We start from the raw sequence: 16,038 nt of genomic DNA on the forward strand, positions 1-16,038 counted from the left end.
CAACCTCTCCAATCCTCTGGAACCTCTCGTCCCCATTCATGATGCAAAGGTCATTGCCAGAGGCTCAGCAATCTCCTCCCTCGCCTCCCACAGTAGCCTGGGGTACATCTCATCTGGTCCCGGAGACATATCCAACTTGAAATCTTTGAGGAGATTACAAGTAGGATAGATAAAGGGAATGCAGTGGACCTTGGACTTTTGGACTTTCAGAAAGCCTTTGACAAGTTGCCACACATGAGGCTGCTTACGGGCAAGTTACTAGCATGGTTAGAGCATTGACTGATTGGAAGGAGGCAGCAAGTGGAAATTAAAGTATCCTTTTCTGGTTGGCTGCCAGTGACTAGTGTTTTCCGCAGGGAATGGTGTTGGGACCACTTAATTTATGCTGTATATAAATGATTTAGATGATGGAATAGGTGGCTTTGTTACCAAATTTGCAGATGATATGAAGATTGGTTGTGGGGCAGGTAGTGTTGAGGAAACAAGTAGGATGCAGAGTGACTTAGACAGATTTGGAGAATGGGCAAGAAAGTGGCAAATGAAATATAATGTTGGAAAATACATCGTCATGCATTTTAGTAATAGAAATAAATGTGTGGACTATTTTCTAAATGGGGAGAAAATCCAAAAATCTGAGATGCAAAGGGACTTGGAAGTCCTTGTGCAGAACACCCTAAAGGTTAACTTGCAGGTAGAGTTGGTGCTGAGGAAGGCAAAGCAATGTATGCATTCGTTTCAAGAGAACTAGAATACAAGAGCAAGGATGTGGTGCTGAGGCTTTATAAGGCACTGGTGAGGCCTCACCTTGAGTATTGTGAACGGTCTTGGGCTCCTCATCTTAGAAGAGGTGTACTGGCATTGGAGAGGGTCCAGAGGAGGTTCACAAGGATGAATCCAGGAATTAAAGGGTTATCATACAAAGAATGATTGATAGCTCTGGATCTGTACTTGCTGGAATTTAGAAGGATGAGGGATGATCTCTTTGAAGCCTTTCCAATGTTGAAAGACCTAGTCAGAGTGGAAAGGATGTTTCCCATGGTGGGAGAGTCTAGGACAAGAGGGCACAGCCTCAAGATAGAGGGGCATCTGTTCAAAACAGAGGTGCGGAGAAATTTCTTTAGCCAAAGTGTGCTGAATTTGTGGAATTTGTTGTCACATGCAGCTGTGGAGGCTAGGTCGTTGGGTGTATTTAAGGCAGAGATTGATAGGTTCTTGATTTGGATATGGCATTAAAGGTTATGGGGAGAAGGCTGGGAAATGTGGTCAAGGAGGAGAAAAAAAAAGGATCAGCCGTGATTGATTGGCGGAGCAGATTCGATGGACCAAATGGCCTAATTCTGCTCTTATGTCTTATGGTCTAAATATGGATCATATTTTTGTCATTGTCATTGCCTCAATGGGCTTTACAGAGTCCTTGTGTTAAATTGTATTTTTCTCCTTGTTATTCACAGAAGCTTGTGGAAGTGGTGGGCCCAGTATTTGGAAAGTCAAGCAGACATGGATTCTGCTTTGACATATTACGAGAAGGCACAGGACTATCTCTCCCTTGTTCGTGTTCATTGTTATCTTGGTAATATACAGAAGGTAAGAGGGACAAAAGTGAATTCTATTGTTCTCTGTTCTTGACAATGTTCCTTAGTTCAGTGCATCCCTGACTGAACTTTGCTTTGACCTTCACACATAGTCGGCCTGTGGTAATTAACCCAGAACATTCACATTCAAATTCATTTATCATGTGTATGTCAAAAATTATGTAACCAACAGCAACGCACCCAAGGACGTGCTGGGGGCAGCCTGCAACAATCGCCACACATTCCGATAACAACATACCATTTCCAAAATGTTCAGCAGAACAACACAAACACAACAACAACAACAACAAAATAACAATCAAACAAACCACTTCCCAGAGCCAAGCCTCCAAACCCAAGACAGACCATCTCCAGTCCTCTCATCACTGAGGCAGCTAAGTTCCACAGAAAAATATATTGGCTGAACAAACATCAGCCTTTATTTTAGTTGTCCATGATAGATCCTTGGTTCAGTGAAAAACACTTAAGTTTAGTGATTTTATTTCTGAATTAATATCAATGTATTGAACTCTTCAAGATTCAAGATTGTTCAAAGTAATTTCCAGTACACAAATGAAAAGGAGAACAAAAGAATTGTACTCTGGATTTGATGCAGCACAAAATAAGCGCAATAAGATAAAGAACACAATTATAAAGAAAAACACAATAAATATAAATACATAAGATAGCTTATATACAGAGATTGATCACATGTCCATAAAGTGACACTAGGCACAGGAGTGTCTGTATGTAAGGTGACTCTGACAGGAGATGATAAAGTAGTGGTGTTTGGGGTGTGGAAGGTGGATTAGCGGGTAGAGGTGTTGATCAGTCTTACTGCTTGGGAAGGTAACTTTTTGAGTATGGTGGTGTGAATGCTACATAGCCTCCTCCCTGATGGGAATGTGACAAGAAGGATTTGAAAACTCAGAAAACATTAAAATCAAAGTCAGGGAAGTTAACAAGAACAGGAGTAATGGGTGAAAGGCATTTCCTCTAAGAGTGGATGGCAGAGTTTTTACTCTCTGAAGTAAAAACTTGCTCAGGAGAGAGAATGGGAGATGGGGAGTCTAGAAATAATATGGGTTTTATGTGCAGAAGACCATAAGACATAGGAGCAAAATTAGGCCATTTGGCCTATCAAATCTGCTCCACCATTCAGTCATGGCTGATTTATTCTCCTGCCTTCTCCCCATAGCCTCTAATAGCCTTACTAATAAAGAACTTATCAACCTCTGCTTTAAATATACCCAATGACTGGGCCTCCACAGCCGTCTGTGGCAATCAATTCCACAGATTCATCACCCTCTGGCTTGTTAATGAGAAATAATTAAATGTGGACATATTCCTGTGATGTGTGGTGGCCAGCTGAGGTCATGTAGAATACTCTGAGACTGAGAGTGGGGGAGCTGCATGTCCTCGGTTGTGGTGCGGACCTGGTCATCGTGCCTCTGGGTTGCTTATTGTGGCCATCGAAGAAGGAGATGCTGGAGGTGGACATGTGTCGCTGGATTCATACTGGGTTGGCGGCTAACCCCTCCCATTGGCGCTGCGCTCCAGTGTTTGTTCCGAGGAAAACCTGCACGAGATAAAGTACTGCTGCAGTCTGTTCTTGCAGGAACTTGGCTCCACGACAACATTCATGTACCATCAATCTACAGGCCGTGACACTCAGTGACGGGCTATATTATTATTATTATTTAATATTTTTTATAACAGTATGTTTTTTGGCTATCATAATTACGTATATTTGCTATATGTGCTGTGTGCTGCATGTGACTATTTGATACAGTGTTTTACACCTTGGCCCTTGAAGAATGCTGTTTCGTTCAACTCCATTCATGTGTATGATAGAATGACAATTGAACTTGAACTTGAATTTGTTTGGTCTTCAATGTCATATAGAACATCACAAATAGATTTTCTGACACCAATGCCCTTGGAAGGAAAATCTTGCAAAAAGTAGTGGATACTGCCCAGTCCATCATGGGTAAAGCTCTCCCCGCCATTGAGCGCATCTACACGGAGCACTGTCACAGGAAAGCAGCATCCATCATCAAGGTCCCCACCATACAGGCTATGCTCTCTTCTCATTGTTGCCATTAGGAAGAAAGTACAGGAGTGTCAGGAGCTGCAGTACCAGGTTCAGGAACAGTTATTACCCCTCAACCATCAGGCTCTCGAGTCAGTGGGGATAACTTCACTCATCCCATCACTCAATTGTTCCCACAACCTATGGACTCATTTTCAAGGACGCTTCATCTCATGTTCTCGATATTTATTGCTTATTATTTATTATTAATATTATTATTATTTTATTTATGTATTTGCAGTTTGTTATCTTTTGCACAATGGGTGTTTGTCCAAATCTGTTGGGTGCAGTCTTTCCTTGATTCTATTGTGCTTTTTGTATTTACTCAAGTGAAGTCAAGTCACTTTTATTGTTATTTCGACCATAACTGCTGGTACAGTACATAGTAAAAATGAGACAACGTTTTTCAGGACCACGGTGTTACATGACACAGTACAACAACTAGACTGAACTACATAAAAAAAACACACAACAACTACACTAGACTACAGATTACTGCGGATGCTGACAAGAAAGTGGTTGCATATGGTGATATATATGTAGTTTGATGATGTAGAAATAGTCCTCTCTCCATAATTCAATGCAACCAAAATGCTGCAGAATCCAAGGGTAAAGCAAAAGTGACTAACATTAAATAAACTTACACAGGTCATGCACCTCACCTGTGTGGGATTATTTATTAAAAATTAATTGAAGTTACATAGGCAAATATAACTGGTAATCTGCTCATAGGATATTAGATTAACAAATAGTTAATCTTTCAGTTCTAGACACAATAAAGGAAGCTGTGCTTGCCAGAATGCTGTTGGCTCTGTGAAGTGTACAGTAGGATATTTGGGATAGTGTGGTAGCGTAGCAGTTAGCTAACACTATTACAGCACCAACAACCTGGGTTCAATGCTGTAAGGAGTTTGTATGCTCCCCCCATGACCGTGTGGGTTTCTCCCAGGTGCTACAGTTTCCTCCCACATTCCAAAGACGCACAGGTTAGTAGGTTAATTGCTCCATGGATGTAATTGGTCCCACGAGTTCTGTTGCAATGCAGTATCTCTAAGTTTAAAAAAAATAAAATCTCAACCTCAGTTAGCAGAGTAGACAGACACAGTCTCAATTTCACATCTCTGAACTACTGCACTAATAACAAGCAGTTACTAGGAAATCTCATGGGAAAGTCTTCAAAATAGGTTGCCTGAATGCCATCAAGAACATACTATATATACAGGAGGGTGTTAGAAAAGGGCCAGGAACATCATGAAGGGTCCCACCCACCCTGCTCATGGACTGTTTGTCGCACTCCCATCAGGGAAGAGGCTACGTAGCATCCACACCAGGACCACCAGACTTAAAATCTGTTACTTTCCCCAAGCAGTAAGGCTGATCAACACCTTTGTGAATAGATATTATTCTATGTAATTAAATTTGAAAATTGAATAAAAAAAATCAAGAAAAAAGAACACCTTTGTGCCTAGTGTCACCTTATGGACATACATTCAATCTATCGTATTTTTTTTTATTATTGTATGTTTTGTGCTGCCTCGGATCTGGAGTAACAATAATTTTCTTCTCCTTTTCACTTGCATACTGTAAATGATATTAGACAATCTTGAATCTTTGCAATTCCCTAATGCATTCTCCATCTCTGACTTGTGCACCTCCTGATTTCTGCAGTTGACAAGTGTACTGTGTCTGGCAAAGCATTAAGTCACAGATTTCCTTCCCTAACTCTGCATCTTTATTTTCCTCCTTCACAACTTTCCATTAAACCTACGTATTGTCCTATTCAAGCCTTCTGTGGCCCAGTTACATCTGGATGGAGTGAAGAAGGCATAGGAGTGTCTATATTTCATTAGGAGTTTGAGGAGATTTGGTTTGTCACCGAAGACTCGAGTAAATTTCTACAGCTAGACTGTGGAGAGCATTCTGACTGGTTGCGTCACCGTCTGGTATGAAGGGGCATTTCTCAGAGGGTTGTAGATTCAGCCCGCTTCATCGTGGGCACCAGTCTCCACAGCATCGAGGACATCTTCAAAAGCTGGCATCCATCACAAAGGAGATGCTCTTTTCTCTTTGCTACCATCAAGGAGGAGGTACAGGAGCCTGAAGACCCACATTCAATGTTTTAGGAACAGCTTCTCAGAATCAGAATCAGGTTTATTATTACCAGCATGTGACGTGAAATTTGTTAACTTAGCATCAGCAGTTCAATGCAATGCATAATATAGAAGAGAAAAAAATAATAAACACATTAAAAATAATAAATAAATAAATAAATTGCAATATATACATATTGAATAGATTCAAAAAATCTGGAAAAAACAGAAATACTGTATATTACAAAAGTGAGGTAGTGTCTAAGGGTTCAATGTCCATTTAGGAATCAGGGAAAAAGCTGTTCCGGAATCGCTGAGTGTGTGCCTTCAGGCTTCTGTACCTCCTACCTGATGGTAACAGTGAGAAAAGGGCATGCCATGGGTGCCTCTTTAATAATGGACGCTGTCTTCTGAGACAACGTTCCCTGAAAATGTCCTGGGTACTTTGCTCATTCCAAAGATGGAGCTGACTAAATTTACAACCCTCTGCAGCTTCTTTCAGTCCTGTGCAGTAGCTCCCCCCACCCCCCCATACCAGACAGTGATGCAGCCTGTCAGAATGCTCTCCATGATAGATCTATAGAAGTTTTTGAGTGTATTTGTTGACATGCCAAATCTCTTCAATCACCTAATGAAGTATAGCCGCTGTCTTTCCTTCTTTATACTACGTCGATATGTTGGGACCAGGTTAGATCCTCAGAGATCTTGTCACCCAGGAACTTGAAACTGCTCACTCTCTCCACTTCTGATCCCTCTATGAGGATTGGTACGTATTCCTTCATCTTACACTTCCTGTAGTCCACAATCGGCTCTTTCATCTAACTGACGTTGAGTGCCAAGTTGTTGCTGCAGCACCACTCCATTAGTTGGCATATCTTACTCCTGTAAGCCCTCTCGTCTCAATCTGAGGCTTTATAGATAGTATTTGACCTATGCCTAGCCACACAGATCTTCCCCTCTGCCATCAGATTTCTGAATGATCTATAATTCCATAAACACTGCCTCACTGTAGTTCTCTAAATGCACTACTTATTATTTTATATATCTCTTATTTTAATGTCCTGCACTGTATGTTCCATGAAACAAATAATTTCATGACGTGAGTGATAACAAATCTGATTATGACCATTTCAAAGGTTCAAAGGTCAACTTTAATGTCATTTTGTGGTATTAATGGCATTATAATAAATTGCTTACATTAAGAATCTTTTACTTAAGGTGTTCACAGTGTCTATTTGGAAGCCTTTGTTAAAATATTGACCTTGCAAGGTTTAGAAATACACACAAAGTGCTGGACGACTCAGCATGTATGGATGGGGATAAGCAGTCAATGTTTCGCATCCAGACCCTTCATCAGGATGCCATCCAGTGCCAAAAGGTTGACTGTTTATTTTCCTCCGTACATGCTGAGTTTCTCCAGCAGCATGTGCGTATTTCAGGTTTTGAGCATCTGCAGAAGCTTTTGTGTTTAAACTGCAGTTTTCATTATGGATTGTCATTCTTTTTAAAGGCTTCTGAAATTGCCAATGAGACAGGAAACCATGCAGCTTCCTATCACCTGGCTCGCCAGTATGAAGCTCGGGATGACATTAAACAGGCCATTCACTTCTACACTCGAGCACAGGCGTACAACAATGCAATACGTCTTTGCAAGGTAAGCATTGCCAGCGGTCCCCAGATCATGCATCTGCAATCCATGGCGCCATTGTTTTCTCTCTGCTCTATAACTTATATGACTTGACTTGACTTGTTAACTCTTGTTTCATGGCTATACAGCCTTAGCTGATAAGAGGCATAACTCTAGTGGACAGCTAGTGCCCTTTTCCCAGTGCAGAAAGGGCTAATATGATGGAGCATCATTTTAAGATGATTGGAGGAAAGTCAAGTCAAGTCACTTTTTATTGTCATTTCAACTGTAACTGCTGGTACAGTACACAGTAAAAACAAGACAATGTTTTTCAGGACCATGGTGCTACATGAAACAATACAAAAACTACACTGAACTACATAAAACAACACAAAAAACTACACTAGACTACAGACCTACCCAGGACTGTATAAAGTGCACCAAACAGTGCAGGCATTACAATAAATAATAAACAAGACAATAGGCACAGTAGAGGGCAGTAAGTTGGTGTCAGTCCAGACTCTGGGTATTGAGGAATCTGATGGCTTGGGGGAAGAAACTGTTACAAAGTCTGGTCGTGAGAGCCCGAATGCTTTGGTGCCTTTTTCCAGATGGCAGGAGGGAGAAGAGTTTGTATGAGGGGTGCATGGGGTCCTTCATAATGCTGTTTGCTTTGCGGATGCAGCATATGGTGTAAATGTCTGTAATGGCGGGTAGAGAGATTCCGATGATCTCCTCAGCTGACCTCACTATCCGCTGCAGGGTCTTGCAATCCGAGACGGTGCAATTCCCGAACCAGGCAGTGATGCAGCTGCTCAGGATGCTCTCAACACATCCTCTGCAGAATGTGGTGAGGATGGGGGGGTGGGAGATGGACTTTTCTCAGCTTTCGCAGAAAGTAGGGATGCTGCTGGGCTTTTTTTGCTATGGAACTGGTGTTGAGGGACCAGGTGAGATTCTCCGCCAAGTGAACACCCAAGACATTTGGTGCTCTTAACGATTTCTACCGAGGAGCCGTCAGTGTTCAGCGGAGAGTGGTCGCTCCATGCCCTCCTGAAGTCAACAACCATCTCTTTTGTTCACATTCAGAGACAGGTTGTTGGTTCTGCACCAGTCTTAGCCGCTGCACCTCCTCTCTGTATGCTGACTAGTCATTCTTGCTGATGAGATCCACCACAGTCATGTCATCGGCGAACTTGATGATGTGGTTCGAGCTGTGTGTTGCAGCACAGTCGTGGGTCAGCAGAGTGAACAGCAGTGGACTGAGCACACAGCCCTGGGGGGCCCCTGTGCTCAGTGTGAATGTATAGGGGAGATGCATGGTAGGATTTAAACTAGAGTTGCAGGGGGATGGGAACCAGAGTGCCAGAACATTTAGTGGAGAGGTTGTGGAGACAGATGTTGATAAGACCTCAGATGAAGTCAGAAATCAAAAGGTTGAACATAGTGTGACTGGTGTCCTGAACTGCATATATTTCAATACAAGAAGTATTGTATGAAAGGTGGCTAATAGTGATGAAGACGAGGTAGCTGGTTTACAAACAGAGGCAACATGTAGTGAAGAGAGACTGTTGATAGGGCAAAATTGCAGTTAACAGGATGAGTTGCAAATTGAAAAGGGTGATATTTGAATGTGCGCAGTATATAGAATAAAATCGATGAACTTGCAGAACAGTTGCATGAAAGAGGAGTTGGCCAGAGTTGACTGGAAAAGAACACTGCTAGGGATGATGGCAGAACAGTAATGATTGGAATTTCTGGAAACAATTCAGAAGGCTCAGGATATATTCTTCCCAATGTACATTCTAAAGGAAAGATGATGCAGCCGTGGCTAACAAGAGAAGTCAAAGCCAGCATAAAAGTCAAAGAGAGGGCATATAATAGAGCAAAAATTAGTGGGAAGTTAGAGAATTGGGAAGCTTTTAAAAAGTCATTAAGAAGGTAAAGATGGAATGCGAAAGTAAGGTAGTCAGGTTATGTATCCTCAGATACATAAAGTGTACAAGAGAGGTGAGAGTGGATATCAGACTGCTGGAAAATGATAATGGAGAGGTAGTAATGGGGGACAAGGAAAGGCGGATGAACTGAATAAGTATTTTGCATTAATCTTCACTGTGGAAGACACTAGAACTATGGTTGAATTTCCAGGTGTCAGGGGTCTTGAAGTGTGTGAAGTAGCCATTAATAGCGAGAAGGTTTTTGGAAACTGAAAGGTCTGAAGGTAGGTAAGTCACCTGGATGGTTTACACTCCAGGGTTCTGAAAGAGGTGACTGAAGAAATTGTGCAGGCATTAGTAATGTTCTTTCAAAAATCACTAGTTCTTGGAATGGTTTTGGAAGACCAGAAAATTGCAAATTCACTCCACTCTTCAAGAAGGGAAAGAGGCAGAAGAAAGGAAACTATAGGCCTCAGTGGTTGGGAAGATGTTGGAGTCAATTACTAAGGATGAGGTCTCAGTATACTTGGAGGCACATTATAAAATAGGCCGTATTCAGCATGGTTTCCTCAAGGAAAATCTTGCCTGACAAATCTGTTGGAGTTCTTTGAAGAAATAACAAGCAGGATAGACAAAGGAGAAGCGGTTGATGTTGTGTACTTGGATTTTCAGAAGGCTTTGACAAGGTGTCACACATGAGGCTGCTTAACAAACATGGATAAAACTGTGGTTGATTGGCAGGAGGCAAAGCATAAGAATAAAGGGAGCCTTTGCTAACTGGCTGCCGGTGACTAGTGGTGTTCCACAGGGGTCTGTGTTGAGACCGATTCTTTTTACATTATGTGCCAATGATTTGGATGTTGGAGGAATTGATGGCTTTGTTGCAAAGTTTGCAGACAATATGAAGATAGGTGGAGGGGCAGGTAGTGTTGAGGAAGTAGAGAGGCTACAGAAGAATTTAGACAGATTAGGAGAATGGGCAAAGAAGTGGCAGATGGAATAGAGTATCAGGAAGTGTACGGTCGTGCACTTTGGTTAGAGAAATGAAAAGTTGACAATTTTCTAAGTGTAGAGAAAATAGAAAAAAACTGAGGTGCAAAGGAACCTGGGAGTTCTTGTGCAAGATTCCCTAAAGGTTAATTTACAAGTTTAGTCTGTGGTGAGAAAGGCAAATGTGATGTTAGTATTCATGTCAAGAGGACTAGCTGATTGGTAGGAGGCAGCGAGTGGGAATAAAAGGATCCTTTTCTGGCTGGCTGCCAGTGACTAGTGGTGTTCTGCAGGAGTCTGTGTTGGGACCACTTCTTTTTATACTGTATATCAATGAGTTAGGTAATGGAATGGATGGCTTTGTTGCCAAGTTTGCAAATGATACGTAGATTGGTGGAGGGGTAGGTACTGTTGGGGAAACAAATAAGCTGCAGAAGGACTTACACGAGGAAATCTGCAGATGCTGGAAATTCAAACAACACACACAAAATGCTGGTGGAACACAGCAGGCTAGGCAGCATCTATAAGGAGAAGCACTGTCGACGTTTCGGGTCGAGACCCTTCGTCAGGACGAAGTGCCTCTCAGACAGACAGACATACTTTATTGATCCTGAGGGAAATTGGGTTCTGTTACAGCTGCACCAACCAAGAATAGTGAAGAAATATAGCAATATAAAACCATAAATAATTAAATAAAAAGAAGTTAATCATGCCAAGTGGAAATAAAGTTCAGGACTAGCCTATTGGCTCAGGGTGTCTGACACTCCAAGGAAGGAGTTGTAAAGTTTGATGGCCTATAGATCTCCCTATAGATGCTGCCTGGGCTGCTGTATTCCATCAGCATTTTGTGTGTGTTGCAGAAGGACTTAGACAGATTAGGAGAATGGGCAAGAAAGTGGCAAATGAAATGAATGTTAGAAGATACATGGTCATGCACTTTGGTAGAAGAAATAAATATACAGACTATTTTCTAAATGGGGAAAAAAGCCCAAAAATCTGAAATGCAAGGGGACTTGGGGAGTCCTTGTGCAGAACACCGTAAAGGTTCTCACCACCGTAAATTGGTGGTGAGAAAGGCAAATGCAATATTAGCATTCATTTCAAGAGGTCTAGAATATAAGATCAGGGTTGTGATGCTGAGGCTTTATAAGGCACCGGTGAGGCCTCACCTTGAATATTGTGAACAGTTTTGGACTCCTCATCTAAGAAAAGATGTGCTGGCATTGATTCAGAAGAAGTTCACAAGGATGATTCCGGGAATAAAAGTGTTATCATACAATGGATGATTGATGACTCTGGGTCTGTACTCGTTGGAATTTAGAAGGATGAGGGGGAATCTCTTTGAATCCTTTTGAGTGTTGAAAGGCCTAGACAGAGTAGATGTGGAAAGGATGTTTCCCATGGTGGGGGAGTCTAGGACAAGAGGGCACTGCCTCAGGATAGACATGCGTCCATTTTTAAAAAGATAGGAAAAATGTCTTTAGCCAGAGGGGGGTGGATTTGTGGAGTTTGTTACCACAGGCAGCTGTGAAGGCCATGTCATTGGGTGTATATAAGGCAGAGTTTCATAGGTTCTTGATTGGGCACAGCATCAAAGGTTACGGGAAAAAGGCTGGGGAGTGTAGCTGAGGAGGGGAAAAAAGGGTCAGCCATTAGTAAATGGAGGAACAGACTTGATGGGCCAAATAACTTAATTCTACTCCTATGTCTTATGGTCTTATGGACTAGAATATAAAAACAAGGATGTAAGCACCGGTGAGGCCTCATTTGGAGTACTGCGAACAGGTTTGGACCCCTTATTGTAGAAAGATGCGCTGAAACTGGAGAGGGTTCAAAGGAGGTTCACAAAAATGATTCCAGGATTGAATGGCTTGTCATATGAAGAGTTGTTTTTTTTTTTTTTAATTTTTTTTATTAGTTTTTCAAAACATTTTACAAAATTAAAAACCCCAAATCCCAATGAGGAGCATTAATACAGAGCAAGGTTAAGCATACAATAACAATATGCTACAAAGGAAGAGAATTTAACAAAAAAGCACCTAAATTAAAGACAAGTGAGCTTAGTGTCCTCCCCAAACCCCACAACACAAGAAAAAAACAACAATTCCAGACCAACCACCACACAATATAGAGAGTATAAGTCCGGACAGTCAAACTCCCAGACTGTGAATACACTTAGCAACAGAGGATAATAATGCCTACTAGCAGAAAAAAAAAAGGGAGCTGAAAGCAAGGGACCGAAAAGAAAAAAAAACCCTAGTCAAGAGGAAGGTTATGAAAGTACTCGATAAAAGGCCCCCAGACCTTATGGAACTTTAAATCCGAATTGAGAACTGAATAATGAATTTTTTCGAGGTCCAAGCAGGCCATAATGTCGTTAAGCCATTGCACATGAGTGGGCGGGGCAACATCTCTCCATCTAAGGAGGATCAAGCGTCTTGCCAGAAGAGAGGCAAAGGATAGTATTCGGCATTTGGTCGGACCCAGACATAAATCTGTCTCGCCCCAAAAACCGAACAGAGCAATTAAGGGGTTAGGTTCTAGGTGCTGATTCAGAATACCCGATAATGTAGTGAAGACATCTTTCCAGAATTTCTCCAAGCTAGGACAGAACCAGTACATATGGATGAGAGAGGCCACGCCCCTCTTGCATTTATCACAGAGCGGACTAATGCCAGGGTAGAATCGAGATAGTTTAGATTTAGACATATGGGCTCTATGAACAATCTTAAACTGTAAGAGACAATGGCGAGCACAAAGAGAGGTTGAGTTAACCGATTTGAGAACTGAGTCCCAGCTCTCCTCGGATAAGGAGATATTTAAATCCTGCTCCCAGGCCATTTTAATTTTATCCACAGGGGCCCGTCGTAAGGCTGCTAGTTTATCTTGGATAATTGAAATTAAACCTTTACCTAGTAGATTAATGGAAAGAAATAGGTCCATAGCATTTTTCGCAGGCATTTCAGGAAAGTTAGGAATTAAAGGAGCAGTAAAGTGTCAGATTTGGAGATATCTGAAAAAGTGAGCGTTAGGCAGGTTGAACTTAACAGAGAGCTGTTGAAAAGAAGCGAAGCGATTATCAATGAAGAGATCTTCAAAATGTCTAATGCCCTTCCTGTACCAAACATGGAATGCTGAATCGAACGTGGTAGGTAAAAAAAGGTGATTATGTGCGACAGGGCTAGAAACGGAAAACCCCTGGAAACCATAGCATTTCCTGAACTGAGCCCATATACGCAAAGTGTGTCTAACCAGAGGATTAGCTATTGATCTGGGCAGACTGCTAGGGAGTGCAGAGCCAAGAAGTGCAGATATCGATAATTCTTTAGTGGAGCTCAACTCCATTGCCACCCAGTTAGGGCACTCAGGTTGACCGTGGAAGAAAGACCAGAAGGCAGCACAACGTATATTAGCTGCCCAGTAATATAAGCGAAAGTTAGGTAAAGCCATGCCACCCTCTTTTTTAGATTTTTGGAGGTGGATTTTATTAATTCTAGAGCGCTTATTCTGCCACAGATATGACAAAATAATAGAGTCTAAGGAATCAAAAAAAGATTTAGGAATAAAAATTGGGATAGATTGAAATAAGTATAAAAATTTGGGGAGAACATGCATTTTGACAACATTGATACGACCTACCAAGGACATAGATAGAGGTGACCATTGTACCAGACTCTGTTTTGTAGCATATGAAAGATTGACAAAGTTTTCACGAAAGAGATCTTTAAACTTCCTTGTGACTGTAATTCCAAGATAAGTAAATTGATTATGGACTGCTTTAAAAGGGAGATCACGAAATATTAGTTCTTGTGCTTCTTTATTAATTGGGGAAAGTTCACTCTTATGTAAGTTGAGTTTATAGCCAGAGATCTGGCTAAACTGGTCAAGAAGTGAAAACATGGGGGGGACGTCACGTGATGACGTAGGATCGAGACGCTGGAACCCAGCTCTCCCGTAAAAAGTTAATAAATTAATGTCTAAATGAAGAAAAGTTAGTCAGTACCTTCTAAAAGTTACTTATAAACTACTCCGGATTGTGTCAAGCTATGCCTCAAGGAAGGAAGATGAAGAAAACTAATACCGGGAAGACTACGCAAGTTGGAACAAGAACAAGGCCCAAGTCTACCGAGGAACCGCGGTCTCAGGTACATTATACCACCGGCGATACGGAACAGGAGACTGCGGCAACATTGGCCATTCCTAAAGGAAAAGGCCATCGTGAACTGCGCAAACGCGAAGGATGGAGCATGCGCAAACGGGAGCAACAAGAACTACAAAGCCCAGCTACCACTGCAACTGAAAGTGATAGCGAATCGGAGGGAGAGTCAAATCTCTCGGAAGGTTCAGATGAAGGAGTTAAAAGTCCTTCTAGAAATATAGAAAAGACTTTGAGGCAAATAATGCGTAAATTAGACACATTAAAAGTAATTAAAAATAAAAAATACTCCAAAAAAAATGACCAAAATGGAGATTATGCTTGATAAAATGACAAAGAGACAGGAAAAAATGGAAAAAAGAATTACCGACTTGGAAACTACAACGGAGGACATGGTTGAAAGAATGGACAAAATAGAAAATGAAAATACTGCTTGGGCATCAGAAAGAAAACAATTTATGGAAAAAATTGATAAGCTTGAAAATTTCAGTAGACGAAATAATATTAAAATTGTTGGACTTAAAGAAGATATAGAAGGAGAAGATACAATAAATTTTTTTCAAAAATGGATCCCTGAAAAATTGGAAATGGAAGGAGAAACTCCAATTGAGATCGAAAGGGCTCATAGATCCTTAAGGTCAAGACCTCGAGCTGATCAAAACCCACGATCAATTTTGATAAAATGCTTACAATACCAAGACAAAGAAAAGATCCTGAAGGCCGCTGCCCAAAGTGCCAAAAATAGAAACGGGCCATTGATGATAGCAGGGAAACCAGTTCTTTTTTATCCTGATATAAGTTACAACCTGTTGAAGAGAAAGAAGGAATTTAACCCCGTGAAAAAAGCCTTATGGGAAAAGGGTTATAAATTTACAATGCGACATCCAGCAACACTGATAATTTTTTTGGAGGAGGGAAAAATTTTTTTTCCCGATTATCGAAAAGAGGAGGAGTTTGTACAAGAACATCCATTTATTCGCTAATTACACATAGAGGCTTCCAAACGTAATGGATTAAAGATGAAGATAGACTCAACGAACAGAAGTGATGGATATTTATGGATATTATAGAAGAGAAAAGCAAAATTTTAGAAATACTAAATGAGAATAGTATTGTTTTTTCTCTTCTTATACATATACTTTTTTGTGTTGCGGGGGGGCTGGGGAGCTTTGGATCAGTTACTGCGGGATTCACATGTGTAATCATGGCGGTTGCCATGACCCGTACAGCAGAGGGGGGTAATGTTATGTTTTTTTTCCACAACATTAGTAGGGGGGTATTTTGTTTTTTTCTTTACATTTTAATTTTCTTCTATCTTTTTGCCTGGATGATTGGTGGGGACACACATAGCAACATGGAGATTTTTATAAAGATTTCCCAGGATACCACGAAAGTTGAAAGATTAGGTATTATTATAGATTGGAGTAATATAATAAAAAAAATAATGACTAATCTACTAAATTTTTTAAGTTTTAATGTTAATGGGCTTAATGGGCCAGTAAAAAGAAAAAGAATTTTAACATATATTAAAAAAATGAAAACAGATATAGCTTTTTTACAAGAAACTCATTTAAC

The 16,038-nt window shown here is 41.0% G+C and overlaps 1 protein-coding gene across 1 annotated transcript in view; it reads left to right on the forward strand.

Annotated features, from left to right (window-relative positions):
• Positions 1-16,038, forward strand: part of ift140 (intraflagellar transport 140 homolog (Chlamydomonas)) — a 279,472-nt gene that overhangs the window by 221,035 nt on the left and 42,399 nt on the right. Inside the window, exons 22-23 of the mRNA XM_073060034.1 lie at positions 1,452-1,584; positions 7,264-7,407. Of these exons, the coding sequence (XP_072916135.1) occupies positions 1,452-1,584; positions 7,264-7,407 (277 nt within the window). The remainder of the gene's footprint in view (positions 1-1,451; positions 1,585-7,263; positions 7,408-16,038) is intronic.

Source organism: Hemitrygon akajei, chromosome 11 (genome assembly GCF_048418815.1).
Source record: "Hemitrygon akajei chromosome 11, sHemAka1.3, whole genome shotgun sequence".
NCBI lineage: Eukaryota > Metazoa > Chordata > Chondrichthyes > Myliobatiformes > Dasyatidae > Hemitrygon > Hemitrygon akajei.